Source organism: Dendropsophus ebraccatus, chromosome 2 (genome assembly GCF_027789765.1).
Source record: "Dendropsophus ebraccatus isolate aDenEbr1 chromosome 2, aDenEbr1.pat, whole genome shotgun sequence".
NCBI lineage: Eukaryota > Metazoa > Chordata > Amphibia > Anura > Hylidae > Dendropsophus > Dendropsophus ebraccatus.
The window spans coordinates 29,526,982-29,548,667 of NC_091455.1; the positions used below are offsets into that span (position 1 = coordinate 29,526,982).

The 21,686-nt window shown below is 41.2% G+C and overlaps 1 protein-coding gene across 3 annotated transcripts in view; it reads right to left on the minus strand.

Annotated features, from left to right (window-relative positions):
* OXR1 (oxidation resistance 1) overlaps nt 1-21,686 on the minus strand; it is a 334,109-nt gene that overhangs the window by 148,813 nt on the left and 163,610 nt on the right. For all 3 annotated transcript variants that reach the window (XM_069957201.1, XM_069957204.1, XM_069957202.1), the window contains one exon: nt 12,544-12,728. In XM_069957201.1, the coding sequence (XP_069813302.1) occupies nt 12,544-12,728 (185 nt within the window). The remainder of the gene's footprint in view (nt 1-12,543; nt 12,729-21,686) is intronic.

A 21,686-nucleotide genomic window follows, 5' to 3' on the forward strand; every position in this document is an offset into this window, starting at 1 on the left:
CTGAATTAATATAGGGTTTCTTTTCTGGAGTGGGAATATAATTAAGACGCTGGGTTCTCAGAATAATTTGGGGGTTTGGGCTGAGAACTGAATTAATTTGGCCAAGTTTGGTTTCAGTTTTTTTTTTTTTTTTTAACTGGATTTAATATGGCAATGCTATTTATGTGTATATAGCAGTATAACTCAACTCCGGTCCTCACAGTCCCCAACAAGTTATAATTCAAGGCTATCATACACAGAGAATGCTTGTAATGATAACCTATAGTTATACCTGTGAAATACTAGGTATATCCTGGAAACATAACCTACTAAGGGACTGAGACTGGATGTTGGTATACTGTAAAGTATAAGTGGTAAAGTCTATATATGCCACTGTCCATTCTATGTGTAACCTGGGCAAAGGAAAGCCTAGTTACATATACCGATAGCAGTGGATACTTGCTTTCACGTGCGTTGGGTTTCTTAGGTTATGGTAGAATCTACTTAGACAACCACTAGGTGGCTGACTTGTTATACGTATTCCAGGCAGGATGGCTGCAGACTTCTTACTCCTGTGACCTGTATGTAGAGACATTGGTTACTATATACTGAGCATACAGAGCTATGGAGGCTCTTGGAGCAGGAATATCCATTAGTCATTTATTTTAATAGAGGTTTTCCTGGTGGAAATAATGTGAGGGTGCAAAAAAAAAAAAAAAAGTCCAAAATGAATGATATCTTCACAATTGTTCCCCGACCCCCATCCATACTATTCATGTCTTTTTTTTTATCTATTTACTCTAAATTTTGGTCTTATTAAAGAGTCAGATTAGTTTTAGACTCAGCTTTGTCCTGCAAAGTATGTACAGGAGCAGGGACTCCTATCAAAGACAGGCTTCCCTAGTTCTGTATAGTGAATAGTCTGGCTGGATTCTTTCGAGACCAGTGAATGTAGTAAGTAAAAGCTGCAATATGTACATCATCACTGGTCACCTCCATGGGGTGAAACAAATCGGAAAACCTGTAACATCCGTGCCCATGTGGGCTTCCATCACACCTGTCTGTTTCTCCTGCTGACTTTGGACCCTACTCCACGGGCCGATGGGGGCCCAATCAATAATGTAAACGAGCGCCGATCTGCTAGATCGGCGCTCGTTTACTGGGCCTATTACACGGCCCAATAATCGTTTAGCGAGGGCTGCAGGGACATCCTTACCGATGTCCTTGCAGCCCTTGTTTAAACACCATACTTTACCTAAACATGTTGCAGGTCTTCTCCTGCGCTCCTTCTTCCTTCCGGTCCCACGCGCAGCAGCTGCTTCGGTGACAGACTGCTCAGCCAATCACTGACCACAGCAGTCCTGGCCAGTGATTGGCTGAGTGGTCTGTCAGCTAACACAGGCCGCACCGAAGCTGCTGCTGCGCGCGGTAACGGGAGGAAGAAGGAGCGCAGGAGAAGACCTGCAAAATGTTTAGGTAAAGCATGGTGCTTGTGAAATCATCGGTTGCCCGCCCCGCATCGCTATTCCACGCAGCGATGCGCGGTAAGTGCCCGTTGATTTTAGGTTTGAACCTAAATAAACCATCAGCCAATGACATGATCATCGGCTGATCGTTGTCTCTATTCCACGGAGCGATTGGGCCGATTATCGCTCCGTGGAATAGGACATTTGTTGTGGGCAGATGGTTAAGCTAGTTGTGATTGACAGATCTTTTCACCACTCTTCCTTGTAATCTGTGTGGTCTAGATGTCAGAGGACTGGTCCAATCACACCCTGGACCGGCACTCTGGCATCACATAAGTATTTCTCTGGCCTTCTACTCAGTGATTTGGCTGGCATTTACCTTAATTGCTATTTGGATTGCTTGCCCTTTTCTGACCTTCTGTATCTCTTCTGATTTTATATTTTACATTGATACAGCTATAGGCCGTAGACTGTATCCATGTTTTTTTTCCAGAACTCCATAGGGCTGTATCCAACTTCTACAGCCAACAGTAATCAAAGGCCGAAGGATTGGACGTGAACATGCTCGAGTTACGCTCATCTCTAGTGGCTAAGGCAGTGCACTATCCTATGATCAGCAGAGATGGCCGCAATGTTACGGGATAGGCAAATATTTTGTAAGGCTCTAAGCACAATGATATGGGGTACGCAGCTTTCTGTAAGGCTTTGGGGCTCACAATGAACATGGTTATCTATAAACATAGAAGGCCTGGAGCTCTGAGATTTTTAATTGAAGTGGTGACCTTGTCATTGTTGAAGCAGATGTCAAAAAAGGAGACTTTTTAGCCGCATTTACTCACCTTGGCTGCACGCTATGGGTCTCGGTCATGTTACTAATCTATGTAAAGGGGTCAAGTAAAAAAACAAAACTAAACTGAAACAATTTAGTATCTTACAATATAAAATGTTATGATATCAGTAGCTAGCAGCAGAATCAACTCTGCTACATTTGCTAATGTGTCGCCCAGGTGTGAGCAGTAAGGGGTTAAGTCGTGTGTGTCTGTTCTTCACGTATTTCGCTGTTCTGTGCACTCGCGGTTCAGTGACTGTAAGTTACAGGCTGCATAAGCTATGACAATTCAATCAGGGCATCTCTCGGCGGCGGCCTGGACCTGGAAGATATTTGGGGCCGTGATCACCGGTCACAACATTTTCTCTCGATTAATACAGATATATATATATTCTCAGTTAGCAGAGGTGAGGCGACGCTTTCTGGGAATTCTATTACATTTTGCTTTTGCTTGATGCCACAGTTATTTGGGAAGACAACGCCTGTATCTTAGCCGGCGGTTTCTTCCTAGTGCGGAGTAGCAAATACTTGCAAAAATAGAATAACATAAATCCAGTTAACTGAACTAGAGGGAATCTCGATTTTTTTTTTCTAATGCAATTTCTTAATTCATTTATCTCTGCAATGATTACCCTACATAGCGGGAAGTTATCTGTTATTGCTCCTGGCAGGAAGGAAGAAACTCGGCAAGGTCAAAGCCAACTGCAAATTAAGGCCAAAGATTTAACTCCCGCATCAAAACCCCTCCGCGCTAGTGATGGATAGAGTCAGACGCCGCTTTTAATGAAGAAAAATATCAGTTGGGGGAAAGATTTGGGTTCATTCCTAATTAACTGATTTTGTGAATCCGGACGAACATAACCGAAATAATACTCCAAGAATGGGAGATAATTCCAGCCTCCGGGCGACACTTAATAACTCTCTTTAAGGTACTCTAGTTCCTCAACCCATACGGCCAGGGATAGCTGAACAGAGTGGACAGGAGACAAGAGGGCAGAGATCCTGACATTGGTTGCATGTCCCTGAAGACTGTGATGATGGCTCGAGTTTCTCTTGGCATTGTGGTGTCACCACCTGTTGCCGTTCTCTGGAAGGGATGGTAAGACGTGGTGCACCCTAACGGGAACTAAACCTTGGAGACGGGTTTTGACCAGATGTTCCTAGCCATGCCAGGACTAAGAACATCAGTTCAAAATGCACTATGTCCTTTTAATTTGAAGCAATATCTTTAAGTTTTTAATCTTCTCGGAGATGGAGAACTTCCTTTCTATATGCATGTTAGTAGAGGACAAAACAATACAGGTAAGACAATAGGCCTCCAGTCTCCTCCCAGGCAGAAGAAGGCTCTTATGCAAAGGAAAAGCCTGAATTAGCTGTCCCTCTCTCCCTCTCTCTCTCTCTCTCTCTCTCTCTCTCCAAAGACTGGTACCCTGGCCCAAAGGTTGATGACTTCTTAGTCACTTGTGCAAGGTCTCTTCTATACAGCGTTGGTCCCTATCTGCAAAACACTAGAGGCTCTGACTGCTATCCCTTTTATACAGCTTCTAAGTAGAGATAAGTGAGACGAGCCTCTTGAACTCAGATTAGTTTCAAACTTTGAAAAAAGTTTGGTTCGCTACCGAACCAAACTTTTTGCATAGTTCAGAAACATCTAAAAAAACAGAACAAGAATGACAGCCGTTCAGTCAATCACTGGCCGCGGTGCTGTCCTGCCCCAGTCAGTCTGTGATTGGCTGACTGGGTTGTCACTACTGAAACAAGAGTGACAGCACACTCAGCCAATCACTGGCTGACTGGGACAGGACAGCACCCGCGGCCAGTGATTGGCTGAGCTGGCTGTGATTGGAGAAGACAGACACTGGGGGAGCCAGGAAAGGTAAGTATAATGGGCGGTATTTTAAAACCGCAGTAAAATAAATAAATGTCTGCAAGCGTTTAGCTGTTTTAGTGCGGTTCGTTTAATTTCGGTTCGGCGCGAACCCAAACTTTGTCAAACCTGTCCAACAGAACTTTTGCTCATCTCTACTTCTAACTAACCTGGAAACTATTGGGAGGGGTTGAGTGGAGAAGCACAACCTTTACAGAAACATAGTTGCAATTTCAGCATGTCATAGATGTATAATGCAGTATAGTACGTACAGTGCAGTATGCAGTATAGTACGTACAGCCAACCAGGCTAGTCTGTTTTTTTCCCTCCGAATTCCCTATGTATACTTTTCTGTAGCTTCTCAGTACATAGACAGAAAGTCCCAAAAGTCTCTCAGTATTAGCAAACCCTTATATATTAACCCTTTCCACAGTGCAGTGCACATGTAGCACAGTGACAATGCAAATAAACAGTATATGGTTACAATAAACATATAAAATGCAGTTCAGCACTAAAAAACAGCACAGTGTGCACAACGGCATGGTGCAAGTTAACCCTTCGAAGTTCAATAACATAGGGGGTTAATAGCTTTTTAGTGATTAGGGGCAATGTCCATGACCCAAAGTAGTTCATGTGCATGGATGGACAATACAGAGCTAGTTATTTCACTCACCTGTGGGGTGTTATGCTGGGAATGTGTTAAACAGGTGTGTTAATAAAAGAGAAGTATCTGGAAAAGTCCTATATGTGATGAGTGGGGATTAGCCCTGGGAAAAAGCCTATTTTTCTTCAGTTTAATGCACATAACTACTGTCCAGGAACCCTTCTAACAAGTAGAGGTTGTCTCCAGCAGACCACCTCACGCCTTGATTGTACATTTCCTATCATTTCGTTTCTACGGCTCTCGCCTAGACCTTCCATCTCCATGGTAATAGATCATGGTACCTGTAGTGTCTGTAATCATTTATTCAAGAACATATCAAACCTGAAGCATCACAAGAGACAATACGGAAAAATGGAAGATTGTTTATCATTGCCTTACCTAAAAAAAAAATAAAAATAATTCTATTAAAATTATGTTTCTTTATGTTAAAGGGGTACTCCGACAAACATCTTTTTCTTTTAAATCAATATATATTTATGTGTAATTTACTTCTTTTTAAAAATCTCAGTACTTATCAACTGCTGTATGTCCTGCAGGAAGTGGTGTATTCTTTCCAGTCTGACACAGTGCTCTCTGCCGCCACCTCTGTCCATGTGAGGAACTGTCCGGAGTAGTAGCAAATCCCCATAGAAAACCTTCTGACATGGACAGAGGTGGCAGCAGAGAGAACTGTGTCAGACTGGAAAAAATACACCACTTCCTGCAGGACATACAGTAGCTGACAAGTACTGGAAGACTTGACATTTTTAAATAGAAATAAATTACAAATCTATATAACTTTCTGACACCAGCTGATTTGACAGAATAAGAAAAAAGAGTACCCCCTTTAAGATGGTGGTTAAACCTTTGGAACAAAGCATGAGATGAAAGTGTGAGGTAGAGCTGAGCAATGCTGGTTCTGGATCCCTGGATGGCAAACAGTGCAGACAAGAATGCAACCGGAATAACAAATTTAGGCTGAAATCTATAGGATCCAATATGGATCTTGATTTGGGTTCTAAAGTGCCCTTTGCCGATGCAAAGTATATTCAGGAGCAGGGACCCCTGTCTGGCGTCCCTGCTCCTGTACAGCACACAGAGTGGCTAGACAGGGTGCAGAGGGAATAAAATGAATGTAGGCTGCAATACACATAACCGTGAGATCCCCTCTGGGATGCTTGGTATACAGATACAGGGACTAAATGAATTAAACACAAATTACATAAATTCCAATTATAACAAACAATTTTTTAATGTTTTTTTGTGAAATTTGGACTGAATGTGAATTATGTGAAATAATTTTACAGTATTTATTTGTGTTTGCAATACATTTATCATTTAACATTTTGGGCTTCCCAGGTCTTCATCAGTGCCAATGTTGTAGAAGAGACAAAGAGGAGGGATCTAAGAATTGTCTTTATTATTATAATTTCCAGAAACTTTTGGTTTCTCAGGGTCTGGGTGCTCAGGCCCCCACCCTTCAGTAGTCCATAGTGTGGTTGACACTGGGTGGTATGGCTGGCATGGAAGCATTGTGTAGCTACATTGTGGCTGACATTGGAGGGGGGGGGGGGGGGTTGTGCATAGAGATAGGAAAAACTGATTCCACCCTGGTAAGAACATGTTTATTCTACAGATTGTGTGAACACCACAATGACTAGAGGGACGCATGGGGACTAGAGAATAAAACAGATACAAGTGTTTGTTAGGCTTGAAGTGTATAGAATTTTATTGCACGTCTGGGATCTATTAGATGAGGAGCTCCTGGCTGTGAAGTCACATTTCTGTGATCATTTTTTACTTTGTGTTCATTGAACTTGCTATAAGGAAACATGTCACCTCCGATGAGCTGGGAAACACTCCGAGACTGTACCACTGAGAAGTGTTATAGGGATCACTAGGAAGATACCAATGTTTGTAAGGGATGATCTATTATCTATCTATCTATCTATCTATCTATCTATCTATCTATCTATCTATCTATCTATCTATCTCTCTCTCTCTATCTCCTATCTATCTATCTATCTATCTATCTATCTATCTATCTATCTATCTATCTATCTATCTCCTATCTATCTATCTCCTATCTATCTATCTATCTATCTATCTATCTATCTATCTATCTATCTATCTCCTATCTATCTATCTATCTCCTATCTATCTATCTATCTATCTATCTATCTATCTATCTATCTATCTATCTATCTATCTATCTATCTGTACATCTACCCAAGTATATTCCCCAGCACTCCAAAATTCAGTGTAAAAAACAATTTATTCCATCCAGCAAAGGTGCAGCAGACTTGCTGGATGGAATAAATTGTTTTTTTTTACACCAAATGTTGGAGTGCTGGGGAATATACTTTTCTACCTACTGTATATAGAGCCCATGGTTATGGTGATCTATCTATCTATCTATCTATCTATCTATCTATCTATCTATCTATCTATCTATCTATCATGAATCTTATATCAATTTACACATGACTTAAAGGAAGCCCATCACCACTCCTGACCTGTCTGTATTAGTAACTACTTGTATTCCCCATGATATAACAATTCTGGAACATCTTCTCTTATATCTCTGTGATGTGCCGTTCCTCTGTATTTTTTTTATAGAAATCTATGACTCAATAACCAACTGGGTGTTACCAAATGGGGGCGTGTCCCTACACTGTGTACACTGTCAGCTCTGATTGGATAATAGCAGAGAGTGTAGGGACACGCCTCCAGTTGGTTATTGAGTCATATATTTCTAGCAAGAATAACAGAGGAACGGAACATCACAAAGCGATAAGAGAAGATGTTCCAGGATTGTTATTTCATTGGCATTGCATGTATCTGCTAAAACAGACAGGACAGGAGTGGGAACAGGTTCACTTTAAGAAATTGTAAGGATCATAAGAGGCATTTTATTCTGTATAATCAGCCATATACAGTACATTATAGATGGATGAATCCAAAGTCAACCATCCTCTTTTTGCACTTACCCTGTTATTATCATTATTATAATCACTTGGAAGGGATTACATTTTGACAATAATTTCTATCTTTAAACACAAAACCGTAGGTTTAGCTGAATTCTTACAAAGGAACAGTGTGTCACTATAGAACAGAAGGAATCTCTGAATCTCTAGCCTGAGCTTCCAGACATCACAGATACTGACGTTACACTGTATAGGGTGTTCTTAAAGCGGTTATCCTAGATTAGGTTTCAGAAACAGAAACAGAAACAGCACCACTTTTGTCCTCAGGTTGTTTGTGGTATAGCAACTCAGTTCTATAAGGCTATGTTCACACCGCACATGTTCACACCACACATGTTCTCGCCGCAGAACTACAGCCGTAGTTTTGCGTGTGAAACATAACCTTACTTTCAATGGGATCCCGGCCGGAGCGTACACACATCGTATACGCTCCGGCCGGGATCTATGCGGCGCCGCAAATAACTGACAGGTCAGTTTTCTGTGAATTACGGCCGCAGAAAGACCTGTCAGCTCACACTTGCTTCACTGTGGGCTATGGGAAGCTCTGATGCGGGCGCACGCTGATGCGCCCGCATCAGAGCTCCGTGGCCGGAAAGATCATCCGGCCGGTACTTAAGTACCGTCCGAGATGATCCGGCCAGAGACCGCCGTTCCGTGACCCGGCCGGGGTCACGGAACGGCCCGTCTCATGCGTAGTGAGAACATAGCCTTAAACAACATCATTAAACTTTAATTAAAAAAAAGTTTAGTTTTTTTTTTTGTTCCGATTACAGATTGTGCATAAAAAGTTGCTCTATTAAATTTAGACTTTGTAGTCTGCAGAGGATGGGAGTGACATTTGCCTTGTAACCTTTGGTAAATGATTCCACCTGTTGATTGAGCGTTCTGCCATATGCTTTGAGAGAGGGATAGAAACGTTAACTTCCAAAATACCTTTGCCCTTTCTGATTAGACTGTGCAACAAGCAGAAGCTAATTCCCTGCGCGGTACGTGGGCTCCGGCATCCTTCATCCAGATCAGAGCTCCCCAGACATTCGCCTAATGGGCAGTCATTACACATCCTCATGCAGCGTCCAGAATGGATGTTCAGCACATGGCTGGAGCAGGGGCGGCTTTTTTGTTCTCCTTTTACAAGGATATTCTGTGTCTGAGAGTATTTCAGGTTACAAAATGTAGAGTTCTGGGGAAGGGGGGGATTATAGATTTAGGTACAGTATATATTTCAGCTATTAAAAGACGACCATAAGCTGAAACAGCCTCAACCTGACCAAAAAATAAAACAAAAAGGTTAGGAGTAAAGCTTCTATTACACAAAATCATTCTCAGCCACAACGAGCAATATCGACCGAATGCGGCCGAAAATCGCTTTGTGTAATAGGGCCTTAAGGAATAAGAATAATCCCGTAGACATTTGGCGGACTTGGTGGGGAAGTTTCCAGTCACAAACGGCTGTATCCTTAGGATTTTGTTAACTCATACTCTCAAAAAGAGCCATTTTTAGCATCAATTGGACAAGTATACAAGTTTAAACACCCTCCCCCACCTTGTAAACAAGTGTAAAAAAAAAATGATGCCATAGAAATGTGGTGTCCCACCACAGTGTTCTTTACCTCTCCTTTGCACCTCTCAAAAAAGCTTCTTACTCCAGGTTAAGTGGTGATGGGGTGCACTTTAAGTATTCACCGCCAGATTTCAGTATTTTTGTATGTATGCTCTTATGTATTGCACAGCTGAAGTTAGGAATGGGTTACTGTTTTATGTGTACCATGTGCTTTTGCTGACCTATAGGAGATGCTCTCTACTTCTGGTCTATTTTTTTCTTTATTACTTTCGCATATACTCCTTTCCACCATTTACAGGGTAGGTTACTGTAGGAAGTTGTCACTTGGTGGGAGGAGTTGTAGCGTAAGTTCTTACCCAGATTCTTGTGGGGGAAGGACACACAGAACCAATGTCCCTGCTGTAGCCTGCCAGGACCCTCATCTGGGACAAGCATTCGGTGCAGTCTAGTCTAAGACACGTGTGTGCATATGCAACTAGAGATACTCAGCTCTTCCTGTACGTATACTATATCTACTATGCAGTGTTTAACACTACCAAGGGAGAAGAGTCTGGGAACATCCTAGCCCATGCCGTGAACCAGTCTAAAAAGTGCAGGGCAGTATCATGATACACAAGAGGAACTAGCCTGGATAGGACAAAGCTACCAGAAGGTCTACGTATTCTATCTCGCAGCACAGGTAACTGGGACACCCCCAGGAGCTTAGCTTCACCCAAGTAACCACGACTGGGGCTTGTATCACCCTAGGAGGACGAGTCACTCGACACTGTAGGACAGAAGGTGGTCAGACTAAAGTTTATACACAGGTACAAGTAAACTTCTTACTCTAAAGTATTCTCTCAAGTTCTGGCAGAGTACATTGCTACATTGGGTTAGGACTCCCTTGACAAACTCCTCTACGCTACTCTTCTAATTCTTTAAGCACAGCTACAACTACCGTTCTACTTTACTCTACGTCTTCAAGCATCTCCTCAGCACAAACAAGTTTGAGCACTGAAGTCTGTTCAAAGATCTATCTTTTTTCTACAAAAGTGTATTGTATTACCAAGAGACTATACAGTAAAGCTGGTATATTTTTATATCACTAAGACTCAGTCATCCTTTCCTCTGCACCAGCACCTATACATACTAGCCGTACACCTTGGGATATTTATCCCCTTTCTGTGGGTGGCGGTAACGATAGTCTGGGTGGGTCAATTTCCACTCAGGACTAACGTGACAAGAGCCCAAGGGACCCATCACAGCCCGGCAGGTCAACGACTATTTGGGGGACACTACAGACTGGCCACACTAAAGCAGGTACCAACATCACACCGAGTAGTGCGCAGCAGTATTACAACAACCATCACAGAAAAATAAAAACTCTCCCCCTACGAAAATAGGTCTAAACAAGATATATATCTTCCATAAAAACAGACCAAGCGAATGGCTTTGGGAATCATGGAGAGGAGGCCTTGGCCTGGATGGTCTCAACGCCATTTGCAATTGGGTAGGAAGACCCTGTATAGAATTCCCCTCCCCAGAGGGACTGCACTGGTAACACTGGTCAACAAATTTTCAAAAGTTGTTTGGTTCAGAAATAAAATTATCCATTTCTTAATGTGGAATGGAAAAATGTGAATTGGCTCTAGTTTCTATGATATGGAAGAGTTCTCATTGTTACTGTTTTGTGAATTGTAAAGAATACAGTATAATAGCCGACAGATTTATTACTTCTGCAATTATAAGGAAGCAAGTTTACTGTTCATAAACTTTTGAAATATATTCATAGGAAACTTAGTTCTATCTGAAATCAACTACAATTTAAAGACATATCCAAGAATTTTTACAAATTAATTATGTTTATTGAATTCTGGAATGTAGGTCCTTATTCAATGGCTACTTGGTACATTTACACATGTCTTTTGTATTCTTACATGGGATTGTCTCTGATAACTGTCCAACAGTAATCTGCAAGCATTGACGGGTTCCATTTACCCTGATACCTTAGGCTAGGTTCACACTGCATTTTTGCAATCCATTTTTTTTCATCCGTTTTTTGCAAAAAAACAGATGAAAAATGGATGCATTTGTGTGCATCCGTTTTGATCCGTTTTTCCATTGACTTACATTATAAAAAAAAAAAAAACGGATCGAAACGGATCCGTTTCTTTTAACGGACACAAAAGTTGTTTTGAAACGGATCCTTTTTTTTTTTATAATGGTAGTCAATGGAAAAGCAGATCAAAATGGATGCACACAAATGCATCGTTTTTTCATCCGTTTTTCGCAAAAAACGGATGAAAAACAAGGATAGCAAAAACGCAGTGTGAACCTAGCCTTATACCATAACTATTGGTCATTCTAAGATGATGCAATATACCAGTTGATGATGCAATACTGATGATGCAAACTTTTCCCAGTATTGTATCACAGGCTGTGAGAAGTATAGAAAGTACGTCTATATCTTAAAAATTAGAGCCAATTTGAAAATTTGAACATCATTTTCGATCTCAGCACCCCAAAATTAGTTAAGTTCAACTGTTTTTATGTTGGAACCTTTTTGGCTGTTGACCAGTGTAATAAACAAGTGATGGGGGGGGGGGATTTGACAAATGAGTCATAGGAAAGGCTTGAAGAGGGGGGAATAGGACTGTAAGGCCGACTATGATGCAGTTAATAGGCTGTGCCGATCTCAATGATTGGTGCTAGTTTTTGGGCCATGTATAATGCGTTAGCTTGTTCTTGGCTCTAGGGCCCCCTCTCTTCTATGCATAAATTTGCATCTCACCTTAGTTACAGTTTATACTATATATATATATATATATATATATTCTGCCATGATTGGGCAAGCCCTTTTAATCCGGCATTTTTGTGCAAGGAAATATCGTCCACCAGGTCAAATAACCTCCTTAAATACTCGGTGCTGCTGTAAATATATCTTTTTCGAAACTGTACAAAATTCTCTTTCCTAAGTCACTCCAAAACTTCGGAAATACATACGTTAAAGCAGATTTTGTTTAGTATCTATTCAAAATAAAGCATACACTTTAACCCAGGTGCCGGGGTAAATACCATATTATTTGAAGGAAAATCTTTCTTTGGATTCATCATTGATTTGACTAAACTAGATGGAGGCCAAATGATGTCTGAGGTCCAAAGTCTCTTGGAGAACGATGACGCCCTAACCTCAGCAGTAGGTGTTTTCAGTGAAACGTTTGGCAGGACTCACCGATAGTGTAGCCCCTCTTCAGGTCTCCTCTTCTTGGGTGACGTTTCTGAGTATTTGCGGTATTGTGCTCTTCTTCCGAGATGGTCTTACTGATCAGCGGTGGCTTACTCGCTTGTGGTGGAGTATCGGTCAGAGGATTATATCCCGGGGAGGCAATGTCCACCGACTGGGACTTTCTTTTCAACCTGTACCAAGAAAAGTGGTTTCAGAATTAATCACATACAGAACTTGACATCAATGTCATTAGATATTAAACATCATATATAGATAGATATATGAAGAAAATGCAGTTATTACCGACAGGACAACTGGTTATTAGAGTGGAAAAAGCCAAAAAGTTTTACGGTAAGGCTAGGTTCACACTGCGTTTTCAGCATCCGTTTAACGGATCAGTTTTTTTTAACGTCCAGAAAAATAGGGTCAGCAACGTTTTTTTGTCCGTTTTGGTCCGTCAAAAAAAACAGATCCGTTTTTTTTTTATAATGGAAGTCAATGGAAAAACGGATGCACACAAATGAATCCGTTTTTTGCAATCCGTTTTTCATGCGTTTTTTTTGCAAAAAACGGATGCGTTAAACGGATGCTGAAAACGCAGTGTGAACCTAGCCTAACAAAAATATACAAGATTTCATAGATCCAGTTAGAAAACCCATTTTCATTCTCTCTCTATAAGTGAATTTGGAGTTATTATATATAGGCAGTTCTCCGGTATAGGATGCACATCTCATAAAGGGTCTCCTTTTCTGAACAAGCTGAAGTGTCCTGCATTATACAGGCAAACCACTAATTTGAATGGACACTGTGTAATGCTTTATTTATCCTGTGGTGGCGCTGCAAAGAAATTAAAAGGGAAATTTATATAGTTATATAGATTTGTAATTTAGTTCTATTTAAAAATCCCAAGTCTTCCACTACTTATCAGCTGCTGTATGTCCTGCAAAAAGTGGTGTATTCTTTCCAGTCTGACACAGAGCCACCTCTGTCCATGTCAGGAACTGTCCAGAGCAGGGTCAAATCCCAAAAGAAAACCTCTCCTGCTCTGGGCAGTTCCTGACATAGACAGAGGTGGCAGCAGAGAGCACTGTGTCAGACTGAAAAGAATACACCACTTCCTGCAAGACATACAGCAGCTGATAAGTACCGGAAGACTGGAGATTTTTAAATAGAAGTAACTTACATCTAACTTATCTATATAACTTTCTGACATCAGTTGATTTGTAATATATATTATTTTTCACGCTGGAGTACCCCCTTAAAATCTATGGTGCAGCCCCTCTACTTTTACTTTTGTAGCACTGTGACATCTTCTGCCTATATACCAGCTGACCCCTGCCAGACAACCATGCATGCCCCCTGCCCCCATTCATATGATCAGTAGGACCCCCATGGATTAGACGCTCATTTACAGGAAAGCCCATGCAGTTTGCGCGGATTCTCCAGTCCGCCCTGCTAATAAAGACGGAATAAGGGAAAAATAACTAGGGTAAAAGTCTAAGAAGAGAGAGAACAGCAGTAAAGTTCTGTGTCCGTTGCATAATGCATAGGATAGGAGTTATATAATAGCTGATAAATAGGGACAAGATAATTGGAAGTTTGGGGCCGTCCTGACCTTGCATTTCCCAGCATTATTACTGCTCTTCTCCCGTGCTTCCTTACATCAGGTCTCATCAATATTACCTAGTTAATTCCATTTTCAAGTGTGCCTATCCTCAGCGGAGGGGGGATGTGTAGCCTCCTGCTTCCAGGCAGCTGAGAGGCAGCATCTGGCCGCTGACAAAATCTACAATATTAATTTGGCTGCTTGTCTCCGGGAATTTGATTAATTTGATTACATCGCTCCAATATGGTCTAATAATTGAGCATGACCAAAAGACGTGGAAGGGACCTGTGTTTGGAGAGAATGGCTCTTATTAGGTAATTTAGGATCAGCGCTCGGCTGGAGGCTTCCTCTCAGCACCAGATTGCAGGCAGAATTTTATATCGCAAATCTCAGGATACACAAATACTCAGAGACCAGATGCTCAGATCAAACATAGTTACAGACATGGATTTAGAGACTTTTAGAGATCTTTTTTTAATATTTATTATTGCTGGCCTGTATTCAGGATAGGTTATCAATAAGTGCAAAACTATGCACCCTAGCCAGTCATCTGCTTGTCAGAGCTGTTCCAGAGCTATAAGCGAATGGCTCCATACATAGCATAGTGGCTGTGATGGGTATTGCAGCTCAGCTCCCGCTTATCGGGGTAGTAACACAGTATGTATGCCGTATAATGAGGCACAGATACATTATTTAAAATTTGCCAAACAATTGTAAGTTTTCGTTCCCCAGTGACTCCAATCCAGGGATGTAGAAATAAGGAGTAGGGAATACTCCAAGCCACAGGTGTAGTAAAAGGGAGTAAAGAGAACTCCAGGCCATGGATGTAGCAATAGAGGGTAAAGAGTACTCCAAGCCAGAGGTGTAATAATAGGGGTTAAAGAGTAATCCAAGCTAAGGATGAAGCTATAGAGGGTAATGAGTACTCCAAGCCATGGATACTGCAATAGGGGGTAAAGAAATCTCAAAGCCAGAGATGAAGCTATAGGGGGTGCAGAGTACTCTAAGCCATGGATGAAGCTATAGGGGGTGCAGAGTACTCTAAGCCATGGATGAAGCTATAGGGGGTGCAGAGTATTCTAAGCCATGGATGAAGCTATAGGGGGTAAAGCGTGCTCCAAGCCATGGATGAAGCTATAGGGGGTAAGAAGTACTCCAAGCCATGGATGAAGCTATAGGGGGTGCAGAGTATTCTAAGCCATGGATGAAGCTATAGGGGGTGCAGAGTATTCTAAGCCATGGATGAAGCTATAGGGGGTGCAGAGTATTCTAAGCCATGGATGAAGCTATAGGGAGTAAAGCGTGCTCCAAGCCATGGATGAAGCTATAGGGGGTAAGAAGGGGTGAAGCTTATATGGGGTAAAGTGTACTCCAACTGGAACACAGAAAAAAAGACTCTCCTAGAACACCATTCACACTAGGTAGGAGCACGTTGCTTTGGCTGAAATTGCAAACACAGAAAAATGCAACAGCTCACCGCAATGGCAAGATACAGACCCACTACAGACATGAAAATAGTTAAAAGCAGCCCCCCCACACATTGCCCAAAAAAATCTCCACAAAAATAATGAGGCTTTTGGTTACCATTTGCAAACAGTGTATACCACCCCACCACGGTAAGGTAGCCTCATGCTCGGTACTCCTGCCTAGTGTGAATAGTGTTCTAGGAGAGCTGACCAAATTTGTCTTTTTTTGTGTTCCAGATGGGGCGAGTGGCTGCCTCTACTTGGTCGTGCACTCCCCCTATCTCACCCAGGTGGTGTAATTACTTTTGCCGGTATAGGATGGAGCTTGCATGCCCAGAGCATAGTACAGTGTAGGGTATGCCTCAAGCATGAGGCCACCTTATCGTGATGGGGTGGTTTGCACTGTTTGCAAATGGTAACCAAGAGCCTCATTATTTTTCTGGAGAATTTTTTTGGCAGTTGGGGGGGGGGGGGCTGCTTTTACCGATTTTCATGTCTGTAGTGGGTCTGTACCTTGCCAATGTGTTGAGCTGTTGCATTTTTCTGTGTTTTTTTTTTTTGTATGTTTGAAAGTGTACTCCAAGCCGGAGATGAAGCGGTAGGGGCTAAAGAGTTGGCAGTCACACCAATGTTCAGTTCGGACCCCGAACAAGAAGATAAAAAAAAGGGACCATGATCGGTTCTTGTACACCAAACATTCACAAACAAATAACGAATGTACAGTAGAAGCGTACGTTACGGTATACGCACATGCTTACAGATATCCGGTGCAAAGTGTAAATTACTCAGTTGTGTTTGGGCTAGAGTTACGCACATGCGTACAGATTATCAGGCACAAAGCGTAAATCACGCAGTTGCATACGTTCTAATATGTTCGATAATGATCATTATAACCATTCTGATCATCAAACAAATTGTTTGTTATCGCCGAACACGAACAATTGGCGTCATGTTCGTACGAACCTTTACAAACATGTTCACTCATCACTGCACCTAACCCCTAAGGGGACAAAATGTCACCTCTAACCCCTAAGACTCTTGAAATAAATGGCAAATGGAAGCCAATGGGGCCCGGTCACCGACTTTATTTTAGGTCCCAAGATCTCCACGTTATTCCTTATAATCTTTTCTCTACAACTCGCTGTAAGGTTTTATGTATTCATGTGCCAAGTCTGCGTCCACATCTAAATATGAATTTCTCTTTAATCCTATTCTACCAGGTTCTTAAGATTCCGCTCTCATCCTTGGCGGAGGCAGAACCCATACCTGCACTAAATGAAGAAAAACAAGCAATTACATTGTGGCAGAAGGGGATTTTTTTTATAATTTAGTGTCTGATTTGGCTGTGAATAATATCTAAAGATTCCTAATGTATTTCCCTCCAGTAACATCGCTCACCAATCCTCTGCTCCCTCTAATGCATTTTCCTCCAGACCTGTGACGTGACTGGTAATATCTGGCCGTACATTTGTAAAGCTGCGGAGGCTTAGAGGACTACATTATTCAAAATGGCAGCAGCCAGAGAGGATTTATGGAGGGTCTGAAAAGAAAGATTTATGCTATTGTGTGACTTTTATGGGGAGGAATGTGATTCGAGGCCATTTCTGCATGATAAATAAATGTTAGGGGAAGGCATCTTACTTCCCTTTCATTTTTCAAACCAAAACCATTGATACCTATTTGAACGGTTGATTTATTTATTTTTTTGCCAGTAAATGAAAGGATTTTGGAGATAACATGCTTTGCTTAGATTTCGTGTGTAAAAATAAATAAATAAATAATAATAATAATAATAATCAAACTTTATTTTAATTAATTGTATTAATTTATAAGCAATGATTATTTATTATAATTACAATTTATTAGAAATAAATACATATTGCTAAATAAAAAGATACTAAAAATAAATAAATATTATATAAATTCAATTACGCTTTCTTTCCAGAGACACAGAAAAACATCTCCAATCACAGAACATCCAATTATGTAGGGGCATGCTCTATGATTTTGTAAAGGTCATTGCTCATGGACAGAGAGGAAGGAGGAGGACAGTGTTGTGGGCATGCTCTGTGACTTGTGCAAAGGTTACTGTGCAAGGACAGAGAGAAAGGAGGAGTTGAGCTGCGACCATTACTTACTGTCAGTCATGTGATCCTGTGCCTTTTAAAAAGGAGACTCGTGAAATTTTTTTCTGTTGGTTTAACTGGTGTCAGCAAGGTATATAGATTTGTAAAATACCTGTAATTTACACCACTTCCTGCAGGACATAAAGCAGCTGATAAGTACTGGAAGACCTAAGATTTTGAAATATAAATTAATTAGAAATCTATAGAACGTTTTGACACCAGTTTACTTGAAAGAACATTGTTTGTTTTGCTCCGAGTTCCCACAGAGGCGTGAATTTTAAAGAAGTCCGGTGAAAATTTTTATTAAAGTATTGTATTGTCCCCCAAAAGTTATACAAATCCCCAATATACACTTATTACGGGAAATGCTTATAAAGTGCTTTTTCCCTGCACTTACTACTGCATCAAGGCTTCACTTCCTGGATAACTTGGTGATGTCACTTGCTGAATAACATGGTGATGTCACTTCCTGGATAAAACGACCCGACTCCCAGAGCTGTGTGGGCTGTGGCTGCTGGAGAGGATGATGGCAGGGGGATGCTCAGTGCCCCTCCAGTTCCCTGTGTCCCTCAGTGTCCCCTGCCATCATCCTCTCCAGCAGCCACAGCCCGCACAGCTCTGGGAGTCGGGTCGTGACATCACCATGTTATCCAGGAAGTAACATCATTCTGTTATCCAGGAAGTGACATCATCATGTTATCCAGGAAGTGACATCACCATGTTATCCAGGAAGTAACATCATTCTGTTATCCAGGAAGTGACATCATCATGTTATCCAGGAAGTGACATCACCATGTTATCCAGGAAGTAAAGCCTCGATGCAGTAGTAAGTGCAGGGAAAAAAAAAATTCATAAGCATTTCCTGTAATAAGTGAATATTGGGGATTTGTATAACTTTTGGGGGGATTACAATACTTTAATAAAAAATTTTGTCAGACTTCTCCTTTAAAATAATACTGCCCTTTCATTATAGTGAGAAGACTGCTGATCCTACACATGGTGTATACAGGACAGTTTGTAGGCAATGTTCACACTAAGTTAAAAAAAAAAAAAAAAAAGAGAAAAGGCATCCCCTTTTTCTTTTTAAATTGACGTCCATTATATGATGGGACTACAATTGTGCTGACATGCAGTTACCCCAGAAAAAACTGTCCGCCCCATTGATTACAACCACCAGGTTCAAAAATCATAAAACTAGGCAGTAGTATAATGCTTCATAAGTAGTGTCAAGCTTTTGACTCCTGACTATGCATGGCTTAGGCTCACATATAAAATTTCAGGATGTAAATAAGTCCCTATCTGCAACTTTTTAGCAACTTTGTAATGCCATGAGGGATAATCAACGTAAGTTAATTAGCGACCTGACCTCAGTTTAACCCTCCAAGCATTACAAAGAAGCAACAATGCTGATACAGCCTGGCAGGGACTTGTTTACATCAGCCGTCTCAGAAGGGAGCGGGAGAGAGGGAGACAGAGAGAAAAGCTTACACACAGATTTTTGAGTCTCCCGCAGAAAGAAGCAGCTCAGAACCGGGGGAAGGAGACTAAATAGATAATAACAAGTATGAAAGGGATTGTTAGTCTCACTATGGGAAGCAACATATGAAAAGTTATGTTTGAGAGGAATACCCCTTTAAGAGCTCCCAACAATATTTCTTAGTAAAGTGGCTATGAAATCAAATTACACCCCCCCCCCCCCTCCATTCTATCCAGTATTTGTCCCCCAGCAAAACATTCTCATATATTCACATGTATTTTATTTTGAGATCCTCTTTATTCCTCAGAATGAATCTTCTAATTTTCCCGGTTAATGATTAGTAATTTACAGACTTTCCTCCAGTCTAGACGCAGTGTGTGTGGGAAGTTTACTATGCCAATTCAATGTGGATTTATTATTATGATGCGATTAATCCAGTCGCCATCTCGCTGTGTTGATTACTTGCAAATTACAGTTTTACACAGACAGATTAACATTTAGGACCAGATTGTGAAAGTCAGAAACAATTCCATGACGCCTGTTTTATAGGAAACACCTGCACTCTCACATAGTCAGGCCAGCCCACCCGAGGGCTGTAAGATCTGTTAGTGGGTCCGGGATCTGACACAATTGTTTACTTGTTTATAAAGTTTTTATAAGGTTTGGAGAACTCCAATCAGCTGTTAGACTATGAACAATACTCGAGTGAGAGGCTTGGAGGGGAAATTGATTTCCTAGCTCCTTCCCTACGTGTAATGTTAGGAGATAACCAACGACATTTACTATAGTAATACCAAAGCTAGAGGGTTTGTCTTATTGGGGTGACCCTATTCCTATACCCTATGAGGGGGGCTCGGACTCAGGAGGTCTTGTCCTAAGTGTTGAGCAAACTTCATGAAAGTGTCCAAGTTCGGCAACTTCTCTGAACCCGAATGCTTGAGATTTAGCTGCCAGCCTAAGGAGTCTTGGAAACCTGGATACAGCCATAGGAGATTGTTAGGCTGCATCCACCTTCTCCAGACACAGGGAGTTAAATGCCAAGCGAATCGGTTCAGAGAAGTTGCAGAATCTGGACACTTTCATAAAATTCGCTCAGCACTAGTCTTAAAGGGCTTGTCCAGCGGAAAAAAAATAAATAAATTTCCAAATCAACTGTTGTCAGAAAGTTATATAGATTTGTAATTTACTTTTATTTAAAAATTTCATGTATTCCCATACTTATAAGCTGCTGTATGTCCTGCGGGAAGTGTTGTTTTATTTACATTCAGAAACACTGCTCTCTGCTGCCACCTCTGTCCATGTCAGGAACTGTCCAGATCAGTAGCAAATCTCTAAAGAAAACCTCTCTTGCTCTGGACAGTTCCTGTCTCGGCCCTAGGTGGCAGCAGAGAGCACTGTGTCTGAATGTGAATAAAACAACATTTCCTGCAGGACATACATCAGCTTATAAGTATTGGAAGACTTGGGATTTTTAAATAGAAGTAAATTACAAATTTATATTACTTTATGACACCAATTGATCTGAAAGAAAAATGCATTTGCTGAACAACCCCTTTAAGTATTACTTAAGTTGCTACTTGTATAACTTGTACATGGCATGTTCACCAGTCTTCCGCTCACCACTTTTTAATATTTAGTTTTCAGCAGGTCAGTAAGTCAGTAGGTGCATACTAGCTGCTATGGTGTATCCCAAACACTCCACATGTATAGAAGAGGGGATCCGCCCTACATCTCTATAGCATACCCCAAAGAGCAGCAGCATGAAGGACATTATGGAGCAGTAATGAGCAGTAGAGACTATAAACCCACATTGGGGATTGATATTATGTAATAGAGCTTTCACTAGCATGTACTGTATTTCACTTTACAGCTTATCTCCCCCCCACACCTCCATAGACTTCTCTGGGCTGCTATGACCTGATCTCTCAATGCGCTGATGGGAGGGAAAAGAAAGCTGATTGCCAAATATTTGGGCTATATTTGATTTATTTTCCGTATTGTTTCATTAATCTATCATTATCTAATGAGAATCATCGACAATATCATACATGCCCTTCAGAAGAAATTGTTGATTTGCTGCTGCTCCGAACAGTTCCTGTCACGGAAAGAGATGGCAGCAGACAGCAATGTGCCACAATGGCAAGAATATATCACTTCCTGCAGGACATACAGCAGCTGATTCATACTGGAAGACTTGAGATTTTTTTATAGAAGTAAATTACAAATCATGTATCATGTTTTGACACCAGTTGATTTAAAAGAAAAAAAAATTGCCAGAGCTCCCCTTTAAGGTCCTATTTAGAGTGTTTCTCTTAATAGCAAGATTGTGGTAAATTTTCCAAGGGTCATGGAAAAGGGTTTGGAAGATAAACACCAGAAACTTGTGTCCTGGCTCAGAATATCGGCCATACTTTGATGCTGTCTCCTATGTGCTATCGACAGTATATCAGGACCTTGCTTTTAAGGCAATTCCA